Source organism: Cottoperca gobio, chromosome 23, assembly GCF_900634415.1.
Source record: "Cottoperca gobio chromosome 23, fCotGob3.1, whole genome shotgun sequence".
NCBI lineage: Eukaryota > Metazoa > Chordata > Actinopteri > Perciformes > Bovichtidae > Cottoperca > Cottoperca gobio.
In genome coordinates, this window is record NC_041377.1 from 7440563 (window position 1) to 7452663 (window position 12101).

Genomic DNA, 12101 nt, shown 5'->3' on the forward strand with positions numbered 1-12101 from the left:
TAAAATATACTTAAAGTAAAAATACTTATGCATTTTTGGAATAATATTGTGGCAGTGGGGTGTGGTCACAACGCCGGCTGCTGGTGGAGAGATGGGTAAAGGTGGAACTTACTTTAATGACTTTTTATACTGCCAGGTATCTTAATCAATAATGGTACATCATAATTCATTAGTTGATTTATATTTTGTTTGAATAATATGAACCTGCAAAGTAACTAGTAACTAATGTTGTCAAATTAATGTATAAATGTATTTGCTTCCAAATTGTAGTGGAGTAAAAGTATAAAGTAGTATACAATGGAAATACTCAAGTAAAGTACAAGTACCTCAAAGTTGTACTTAAGTACAGTACTTGAGTAAATGTACTTAGTACTTTCCACCACTGAATGCAGAACGTGCCCAATGACATTAGACTGTACAACAGCAGTTTTCTTTTACTTTCTCTATGTATCTGTTCTTATTTCTGTCCTCTTGCTGCTGCAAAACACAAATGTTCCCTCTGGGGATCAATACAGGCTTACCTCATCTTATCTATTATTTGCGCAGAATCCACTTGGTTACACAAACAATACAATGTTGTGATGTAGGCTTCCACCGAGATGAACCACAAAGCACGACAGGAATTATTTAATTTCTTTGTCCAGCAAGCCTTTCAACACTGACCCGTCAGGAGCTAAAACACCATCATTTATTTACATCTTTAATTGTGCAATACTGATTTACTGTACAATAATTGTGCGCTATAATTCAACTGTGCAATACTCTGTTTACTTTGGCATTAATACTGCATTTATTTAAATATATATTCTTATTTATACTATTCTTGCATTTTAACACACTTAATACATTTTTTTAATGATTATTATATACACTGTTAATGTTATTTATTGTAGTAGACATATTTTTTACATATTGTTATATTGTAGAATAATGCATAGGGCTGGGCATTATGATCATTTTGCGTCTTTCAATGGAATCATATTGTGATGAAATCATATATTGAGATATCGTTATACACAATTATGCCGTCTAAATCGACAATAACAAACATACAGATTTTCTTAATACTTAAATATGCACGCAAGCTTCTGAATGGTCTATTGTCAGCAAACTGCGAGAGTAGTGTGTTATTTTAACAAAATATCTTTATACCACTATGGAGACTTAAGAAAATACTGTAACAATGCTAAACACCTGATCAACTGAGTAAAGTGGAAATGCATATTGGATTATTTGTTTCAGACAGTTAAATAAACTTTGTTGAACACACCCTCACAATTCTGACATTGGGAAGTTGTGGACACACTGTTAACACAACAGAAGCAAAATGATGTTAGCATCAAAACCTTACATACCCAAAATGTAACTCCCTGTCTAAAAGTGTCTGCTAAATTACCTGTAATGTAAAAAAGGAGGAGATTGAGGCATGAGATCAGTATGTAGGAAAGAAATGAGGTGCAAATTCACAGTGAGAATTGGCAGTCTGGATGCCAGAGCTGAAACGAGGAAGAGGATGGAGAAGTAGGACGAGGCATGAGGTACAAAGTACTCAAAACGGCTTTTGTGGTAGCACATTTTGCCACGATTGCACACAAACACAGACTCACGAGGTGAAAACAAGGTCTTTGTGATGTCCCTAACCTCTAACAAGTGAGCGTTTGCGCCAAATTTGAAGAAATTCCATTACCTTCCCCTTGAGTTATCGCTTTCACAAACAGAACAGGTACAGAGGTGAGGTTACAGCGACCCTGACCTTTAACCCCCAAAATCTAATTAGCTCATCTTTAAGTCTTAGTGGACATTTGTGGCAAATTTAACGAAATTCCTTCCAGGGGTTCTTGAGATATCTATTTCAAGAGAATGGGACAGATGGACGGACAACCTGAAACTATAATGCCTCCGCCCTCGGAGCATAATAAAGGTGGTGGAATAAACACTAGGGCTTTATAATTTCAGTTTCTCACTATCTGTCATGGAGGGACACACACACACACACACTATTGCACACAAACACAGACTCACAAGGTGAAAACAAGGTTGTTGTGACGTCCCTAACCTCTAACAAGTGAGCGTTTTTGCCAAATTTGAAGAAATTCCCTCAAGGCGTTCCTGAGATATCACTTTAAAATTTCAGTTTCTCACATACACACACCTGGAAACATCAGCACTTGTCATCAGCTTTTGGTGTCCCTTTAAAGAGGTATTCTTTCTTTCATTCTTTTTTTCTTCCTTCTCTCTCTCTCAAAAGATTTAACAAACAAGGAGAAACACATTATACAATTCTGCTTTTCATCTTCTCCACCTGAATAATAATTATGCAAATATACATGTAAACATCTCGTCAAGGCTTGACTAGCTAATTCAACCTCCTGTCAGGAGGGGGATTTAGAATGGAGAAAAAACTAATCATAGTTTAATTAAACATTTCCAAAGGTATTCTGGGAAATGTAGGAATAAAACCTTCTACACAAGGAACACAGTTGAGTCTAGTGGAGTGTTTTTTTGCTTAATACATACCATTTGTAATATTAATAGTAATAACTCCAAACACCATTTAATAAAACATATACTTTATTTTCTAGGTGCAAATCAGTCATTGCACTCGTCACTTCATTTTCATCCCATTGCCATTCCACAACAAAATTCATTCACAATCAAAATCACTGTCAACAAAACCACAACAAGCAACCAAACAGAAATCTTCAGAGGTTATGGTACGCATGAAGCCACAAGGTTTACCTTCTCACACAGGAGTAGACACACTAGCTTATTATACTTGCAGAAGGCTTGCAACATTAGGTTTTATTCAGTAACAAGTTCTGGAAATGGAGGTCAGATGAACATAGTATAGTTTGTCTAAAGAGAAAGCAGCAGTTATAAATTTTATTCCATTTCTCATATAATCTGATATCTTTACAGATTTTGTCTTTTGTTATACTGTATTTATTGATATACTCCAACAAAGAGTGGGATTAAAGTTGATCTCGTGTCAACCCATTCCCTTCATGTGCAACACAATAATCTAAACTCAAAAGGTCCACTTACTAGCTTTTTGGATGCTTTCAACCAAAAAATTTAACTTTACAACTGTCTGGTCATTGTGCTGTCTGCAAGTTGGTGTCTGTTCTTGGCTAAAGATCATTTGTGAGGTAAAATAAACACTACTCTGTAACATTAATCTATCATTGTGAGTGGACGGTATGGTTGAATCACGTTGATTTCAGCTATCAGTATGTTTCGGATACATTTTGATTCATATATTGTAATATTATTATAGATGTAGTTGAAAGTTCTGAAAGCTAGAAAGTAAACCTTTTAGCGGAGATTATTTTTATTCCCATGCTCATTCCCTTCATAACATCTTTCCACACACTTTGACTGCACCAATGCAAATACATGAAACATTCTCACGGACTGAATTACAATCTGTGATTGAGTGCCATAAAGGAAATGACTTCACATGAAGCTAAATAATAAATCAATCAAACACAAATGTTTAAAGCAGATGTGCATGTTGAAGTAAAGCTGATGCAAAAGGGCAACACATGGAGCTCCCGGTGGTCTTCAACTAGCCATTGCCTTCTGCTAACCCGAGGAAAATATTCTGGACTGTGGATTGACCAGTCTCTTTGACTCCAGCACACCCGGCCCACCTCCGAACCTGCTGCAGACCAGACGAGTGCTTCCTCCTCCTCCTCTACTTTCATTCAGGCCTGTCGTCTTATTAACCAGGTCAGGGTCTGTTTTATCCAGCAGTAGTGGCTGGTGTCTGAGCTCCTTAGGGCTGGGTTGTGCCCTGCTCCCTTGATCTGTGCCTAGGATGGTACAGTGTCTTGGGAACACATACGTCTATGCTCCCCCTGTCAGTCTCCTCTCCAGCCGGTCCAGCTTGGCCAGGTTTTCCTTCAGAAGTTTGGAGCCGGGGCTCAGAAGCAGGGCGCGCTGGTAGTACATCCTAGCTGCTGCATAGTCTCCCTACACACGCACACGCACACACACACACAAATATAGGAATTACAAACAATATACTCTTAAGTTTTAAACAACATGTTTTCAATCCAGAACTACCTGTCATAGCTTAACTGCAGTTTAAGGTTTAAGTCGCACCTGTGATTCAAAACTCTGCGTCCGAGTGCTAACCAGGACCAGAAGGAGAGATCACATTATGCCTGTTTTAAAGTTGTCTGCAAGTTTCCGTATCAATGTTAAAATTCTAGTATTTGAATTTAAAGCATTGTCTTATACCAGCATACATGTCTCACAAGCTTACAGTGCATGAACCAGTACGGCACCTCTGGTCCTCTGGCATGATTCCGTTTACCAAGGAAAACTAACTCTGTGTAACAACAAGGATTCTCTCCAACAAGCTACAATAATGATGCAATATCATAACGATGGAAAATGAGAAATGTGGATGGGCAGAATATGTTTGTGTTCTTGCTTATTTGCCAGCTGTAATGTTTTCAGGCATTGATGTGTTGAATGAATACATTTACGTTTGTTACCTTAATGTGCCTAATCCCTCCCATGTTCATCCAGGCCTGGGACTGGTCAGGTTTGAGTTTGACAGCCAGCTTGTAGCTCTAGTGGGAGAAAACAAAAACAGACTGGTCATTGCTCACTTAAACTTACACATATGTTATTATACTTAAAAAAAAGCAAAGCAAAACATTTTCTTTACTTTACATTTCTGTTTTGAAGGTTGTAAATCTTCTTTGTCTCTGTTATTTCCCTCTCCCTGAAAGTATTTTACCATTTCTGTTTGGAAAAGTGCTATATAAATATAGTTTGCTTGCATTGTGTGATTGATGAACCATTTCCTTAGTAGCATTTTGTGAAGCAAAAGACATCTATTGCACGTCTGTCCGTTTTTTCCTCATTAATTGTGGGGTTCTTTATGGGAGTTTTTAGTATGTATAATGCCTAAAACAAATGTGTAATTTGTGATATTGGGCTATATAAATAAAATGTGATTGAAAAGTAGTGTACAGTATATGCTATTGACGTTACATTTTTCAACCATCACCTTACCGGGGTGGAGAGGTTTGTGTGTCCCTATGAACCTGAGAGCTGTGTTGTCTGGAGCCTGGTGCTCCTGGTAGGGTCTCCCAAGGAAAATTGGTCTCAGGCGAGGGGCCGGACTAAGAGTGGTTCAAAACGTATTCATGATACAGAGGGAAAGAGAGGAGAGACCCTGTCCAGAGGATGCCTGGGGCCCCCATTTGGAGCCAAGCCCAGAGGGAGGGCCTAACAGCGAGCGCCAGGCGGCCGGGTTTGCCACGGAGCCCGGTCAGGCACAGCCCGAAGAAGCTACGTGGTGCCTCCCATCCATCCATCCTGTGGGCCCACCACCCATGGGAAAAACCGCTGGGGTCGGGTGCGCCGTCACACGGGTGGCAGTGATGGTCAAGGACCTCGACGGACCAGACCCGGGCAGCAGAGGTTGGCTCTGGGGACGTGGAACGTCACCTCTCTGTGGGGGAAGGAACCGGAACTAGTGCGGGAGGTGGAGCACTACCAGTTGGATCTGGTGGGGCTTACCTCTATGCACAGTCTTGGCTCTTGAACCGTACTGCTGGATAGGGGTTGGACTCACAAGTCCCCGGCTGAGCGCCGCTACGTTTGAGTTCAAACGGTGGACGAGAGGGTTGCCTCCCTACGCCTTCAGGTTATGGGGGGAAAACTCTGACTGTTTGTGCGCCTATGCTTGAAACAGCAGTTTGGAGTATTCGGCCTTCTTGGAGACCCTGAATGGAGTCCTGCAGGGGACTCTAGCAGGGGACTCCGTAGTCTTGCTGGGAGACTTCAACGCACACATGGGAAACGATGGACACACCTCGAGAGGCGTGATTGGGAGGAATGGCCTCCTTGATCTAAACCTGAAGCTGTCCGACTGAAGGACTCCTTCCGGGTAATGTTATCCGGGAGGAAACAGTTGCAGGGTACCGAAGGACTCGAAGGGCGGCAGCGGGTGTGGGAGAAGTTTGGAGAAGCTATGGATAAGTACCTTCGGTCGGCACCAAGGTGCTTCTGGAAAACCGTCCGGCACCTCAGGAGGTGGAAGCGGGGAACCATCCAAGCTGTGTACAGCAAGGGTGGGACCCTGCTGACTTCGACTGAGAAGGTTATCGGGCGGTGGAAGGCGCACTTTGAGGAATTCCTGAATCCAACTAGCACACCCTCTATGGTAGAGGCAGAGCTGGAAGCTGATGGGGGACCATTGTCAATTTCCCTGATGGAGGTCACTGAGGTAGTTAAACAACTACACAGTGGCAAAGCCGCAAGGGTTGATGAGATCCGTCCAGAAATGCTAAAGGCTTTGGGTGTTGAGGGGCTGTCTTCGTTGACATGCCTCGTCAACATTGCGTGGAAGTCTGGGACAGTGCCTAGGGGGTGGCAAACCACCACGGTTCCCCTATTCAAAAAGGGGGAGCAGAGAGTGTGTGCCAACTACAGGGGTATCACACTTCTCAGCCTCCCTGGTAAAGTCTACTCCAAGGTGCTGGAAAGGAGGATTCGGCCGATAGTCGAACCTCTGATTGAAGAAGAACAATGCGGTTTCCGTTCTGGTCGTGGAACAACGGACCAGCTCTTCACTCTCGCATGGATCCTGGAAGTGGCCTGGGAGTACGCCCATCCGGTCTACATGTGTTTTGTGGATTTGGAGAAGGCGTATGACCGGTTCCCCCGGGTGATACTGTGGGAGGTGCTGCAGGAGTATGAGGTGAGTGGGGTCACTTCTGAGGGCCATCCAATCCCTGTACGCCCAAAGCGAGAGTTGTGTCCGTATATTCAGCAGTAAGTCGGACTCATTCCCAGTGGATGTTGGCCTTTGCCATGGCTGCGCTATATCACCAATCCTGTTTGTGATTTTCATGGATAGGATATCGAGGCGTAGTCGTGGAGGAGAGGGGTTGCAGTTCGGTGGTCTGAGGATCTCATCGCTGCTCTTTGCAGATGATGTGGTCCTGATGGCATCATCGGTCTGTGACCTTCAGCAGTCACTGGATCAGTCCGCAGCCGAGTGTGAAGTGGTTGGGATGAGGATCATTACCTCAAAATCTGAGGCCATGGCTCTCAGCAGGAAACCGGTGGATTGCCTACTCCGAGTAGGGAATGAGCCCTTACCCCAAGTGAAGGAGTTCAAGTACCTCGAGGTCTTGTTCGCGAGTGACGGGATGATGGAGTGAGAGATTGGCCAGAGAATCGGAGCAGCGGGGTCGGTATTGCATTCGCTTTACCAGCACTGTTGTGAAAGAGAGCTGAGCCAGAAGGTGAAGCTCTCGATCTACCGGTCGATCTTCGTTCCTACCCTTAACTATGGTCATGACCGAAAGAACGAGATCTCGGGTACAAGCGGCCAAAATGGTTTTTTTCAGGCGGGTGGCTGCCGTCTCCCTTAGAGATAGGGTGAGAAGCTCAATCATCTGTGAGAGACTCAGGAGTAGAGCCACTGCTCCTTTGCGTTGAAAGGAGCCAGTTGAGGTGGTTGGGGCATCTAGTAAGGATGCCACCTGGGCGCTTCCCTAGGGAGGTGTTCCAGGCACGTCCAGGGGAGGAGACCCCGGGGAAGACCCAGGACTCGGTGGAGAGATTATATCTCCTCACTGGCCTGGAGAAGGGAAGTTTGGGGTTCCTTACTGGAGCTGCTGCCCCTGCGACCTGACCCTGGATAAGCTGTAGACGATGGATGGATGGATGGACTATGTAGTGCATACACTTTACACTTTCAGACACTCAAATAAAGTAAAATATATTAAGCATAGCAAATAGGGACAGATTTTGGACATAGCCCTGCCACTGCATGTCCACTGCAAGCACAGATTAAGGACAGTTAATACACAATATTAAACTAGAATTACCGCCTCACGGTTGTATGCGTCCGCCACAAATTGAGTTTACATCTATGTCTGCACAACATGTCATCACCTCATCCCGTTACCCTATTGTTTATGAAATTGTCATAATTAGCATATTAATTCTTGGTTATGGTAAAAAAAAAAAAACTAGTTTTGTGAGGTCACAGTGGCCTTGACCTTTGACCACCAAATTCTAATCAGTTCTTTCTTGAGTCCAAGTAGACGTTTGTGCCATATTTGAAGAAATTCCCTCCAGGCGTTCCTAAAATATCACATTCACGAGAATGAGACAGATGTGGGTACGGATGGACAGACAACCCTAAAACATAATGCCTCTCGCAATTCTTGTAACATTGGTACAGCTTATACACCTAAATGAACCGTGCTCTCATTAATTACATTATTTACAGCTTTGGTTTTCCTCTATGACAGGTCAAAATGTCTTGAAGAAGTAAGAAGAAGAAATCTGGAAAGTTCACTGTGGTGTGAAAAGACATCCTATATTATGGTAAAATGTAATACATCCATGGTGAAAGCCCAGCAGAGAAGTGATAACACAGCACTGTTCCAAACATCTATTAACTCAACAAGGATTACAGTGTGCATCATTAAACTTTATGTTCAACAATTGCTTTCAGTGTTCTCTGGAGATTATTTAAAAACAGAGAACACGCACCACTGAATAAGTTCACATATGGTATCAGCTTCTACCCCATGGCCCCCCGGGGCCCAGTCTGACCCCCTAAAATATTTTCTTCCTTTGTGTCAGGGGGTCAGAAGGGTAGGGTTCTGCCTTCAACTGCAAGTATATCTGAGTTCTACAAGATACATAAACCACTGTGTTCTGTACCAGTAGTATTAAAGAAAAGTCTGGATAAGTATCTCCTCCTACATAAAAAACACCATAAAGGTCAACAATAAAACAAATAATGTTTTTTCGACCAGCAACACTTTGGGACTACAGATCGTCTACCCACACTTTTATGAATTCACTGTGAATGAAAATAAAGATTGAAAAAAAAACAAATCAAAGTAGTTTTTCAGATTCTGACCCATTTGCTTTTTCTTTGATTTCCACTTTGTTGTGGATTTTAGTCTCTTCATCACACCGCTTTAAATCAAGCTTGAATACTGAAATTCCCTTTTCAAGCCAAACAATGTTTGCAGTATTTAAAATCGCCAACAAGTGCAGCTTATTTATTCATATTTCTTATGTGCAGGGATTAGGGCAAGGCTGTGGATGTTTAAATCAACAGTCAGACTTACTGCTGACACACTTGAGACAAAAAACAGACAGAAAAGTCCTAAAATAAACGAGTTTAAAGCCACACTTCAAACACTTTCTCAGACTGCTCCCCTTGTGTTTGTTTTAAGACTGTGATAATGCCAGAGAAATAACTACTAATAAAAGGATTTCCCCTGAACTGCTTTCTTTAAAGCTGCAGGCCTGAGATGGCTTTGTTGGCTCTTGTTACCTTGTTTCCATTACACCAGTGTTTCCCACAAAGTGCTCAGTCTTTGGTTTGTTTGCTTTCTCCTCTCAAGCCTTTTTCACAGGAAATAAATCAAACCTTCCTGTGTAGAAAGATGCCTTCCAGAAAGTTCCTTCACAGATTCAGACACGTTATACAGAGTGTGCCAATAAATGTAGTTAAATGGTAATTCCCAAAAGACGTCAGGTTGAGGAATTCCTGCCTGAAAGAAGTCACAGTAATGAGCTAGATGTGTTATATGGCAATGTGGTTAGACCTGTGTTAGAAGCTTTTTATCTTTTCAGTCAATTCATACCTTCAGTTGCATTTACAAACAGTGTTTTGGAATTGCAGTTCAAAAAGCAAATCATACCAACCTCACCCACTTACACTAAGGAGCAAAATCATTTCGGGTTTCAGACTTTAGTTTCAGAAACCTGACTCACGTTCAGGCCGTTTCTTAGCATAGAGCTCTGATATCGGTCGGGCTTAAATTGGATTATTTTCAAATTTAACTTAATAAGAAAATTCTCTCTCTCTCTCTCTCATGCATCAAATCAAATGTATTTATATAGCCCAATATCACAAATGACACATTTGTCTCAGTGGGATTTACACACAATTTAAAGGGGGAAAAATGGAAGTAACCTCAGGGAGAGACACTGAGGAGGGATCCCTCTCCCAGGACGGACAGACGTGCAATAGATGATGTGTGTACAGAATAAACAGTAAAGTAAAAATACAACATCTGCTTTATGTGACAGAAATGATGATGTGATCGTGATTCTCGCCTCAGCTTACCAACATCTTCATTGGGTGTGAATGTCAGACTTTTGGTTTTAGAAAATTACACAAATGGTTGGACAAATATTTGAACAACATTTAATGGCAATCCATGTTATAGCGGTCGAGATATTTTAGTCTGGTCCAAAGTGGTGGATCGACTGTCAGACGGACATTCCAATCCCTAGAGACTTGCTAAAGTTTTGGCGTTTCCCAGCCCAAGTGATGTCACTTGAGTTCATTATATAAATCCTTCTTTCGCCACTGGAATACCACACTACTTTAATACAAAACAACGGTTAATAAGTTACCAATTTTTACCAGAAATTCATGTCAATGATCACAACTTTCAGACTGAGGTAGAAAGTATGGACTTACAGTAAGTATGTCTTACTGTGTGTACTTAATCAAATAATCAGTGCATGCGCAACTCGACATTGATGTTAAAATGAAGGGATTTGCATTGGCTGCAATGAGGAAACTGTTCAAATTAATACATTAATCAAACTTGTTTTCTACATTGTTTTTCACACGTTAACTCTCGTCATTTTGTGCCGCCCTCTTCTTCTGAAATGCTTTGAGGGCACCCGACTGGAATATTAGCATCACCAGCTGTTTATCAGAACGAACCAACTCCTAACAATCGCATAACTGTAGTGGAAGGAAACAAGCATTTTGTTTACCAATTTCTTGAAAGTCGGTTAAAATTCATGCTACATTTGGAAACCTGGATAGAAGAAGAGAAGAGCAGTACCTCAAAGGCTTGGTCTAGCTGGTTCATCTCTCTGAGCTGGTTTCCTTTGGAGAAATACAGCTCTGCTCTCACTGTCAGATCACTGGGACTCTGTTGCAGGGCCCTGTCCAGAGCATCAAGCGCCTGGCATGGACACAAACAGTCAAATACACACAAACACACATAACTGAACATACACACAAAAAAGTCTTGGAGTTGAGCATCTTGCTGATTGACTGTACTTCCTGGTGCAACTGTTGAGATTCCCTGCTGGTTTAGAGCAGAAATCACAGCAGTACTGAGATGAAGAGTATGATCATTTATTTGTCTTTCCGAGAGTGCAGCATCAGCTTTATCACTGCCACACTGACAGTGAGAAGAGAGAGAGAATTAAAGAATTAGATTTGTGGTTTTTAAATGTTTGACTTTATATGAAAATATGATGTTTTATTTTTAGATAAAATTATCCAAGTATATAAAGTAGTTCAAATTAGCTTCACCACAACGAGCCATCAGTAATAATGATCAAACTGTACAATATGTAGTAACACTGAGAGGAATATTCTGCATAACTACAGGATTTTTACTTTTGAATACTTTAAGTACATTTTGCTGGTAATTATTTACATAAGTATCATTTTGAATGCAGGACTTTTACTTGTAAAAGAGCTGTGGCGCCGACTGCTGGGGGAGAGATGCGAGAGTCTCAGCTGGAGAGCAGACAGCTAGACAGAATTAGGTAATCAGTCACATAATATAAGCGTGGTGAAAGTGGGCTGGGTGTGTATGTGTGTGTGTGTGAGAGAGAGAGAGACACACAGAGAGAGACAGCTGGCCAGAGGAGAGCGACGGCAGAAAGTGTCTGTGTGCGAGACCTGGCGCAGCTGTAGGACAATAAAACCTGTTATTTCCACACTCAACTCTCCTTCCGTCATTTCAACTGGGTGAGAGCAGGATTGTCTCACAAGAGTATTTCTAATTTATGGTATTTCTACATGTACCTGAATACATCTTCATCTGTCACAGTAATGACATTACACTTCTTGTGAAACTGATGAGGAGTGTGCTACACTCTGTGTATCATTGCATCTGCAAAAATGTGTCACATACTGTACGAGCACGTGCACTAATAATTCTTTGAATCACACTGGCAAAGCTCAAACTCAAAAAAAGACATCCTTATATTATTGTGACATATGTTTTAGACAGGATTGATCTGCAGTCTGGTTATACTGTGAGATAGTTGTTGTAAAC

At 41.8% G+C, this 12101-nt stretch overlaps 1 protein-coding gene across 1 annotated transcript in view; it reads right to left on the reverse strand.

The window, feature by feature from the left end:
* Positions 1-2550: 2550 nt before the first annotated feature.
* The window catches only part of tmtc1 (transmembrane O-mannosyltransferase targeting cadherins 1), a 79178-nt gene continuing 69627 nt past the window's right edge, over positions 2551-12101 (reverse strand). Inside the window, exons 17-19 of the mRNA XM_029462293.1 lie at positions 10869-10991; positions 4506-4583; positions 2551-3975 (exon numbers count right to left, since the gene is read on the reverse strand). Of these exons, the coding sequence (XP_029318153.1) occupies positions 3850-3975; positions 4506-4583; positions 10869-10991 (327 nt within the window). The 3' untranslated portion in view covers positions 2551-3849. The remainder of the gene's footprint in view (positions 3976-4505; positions 4584-10868; positions 10992-12101) is intronic.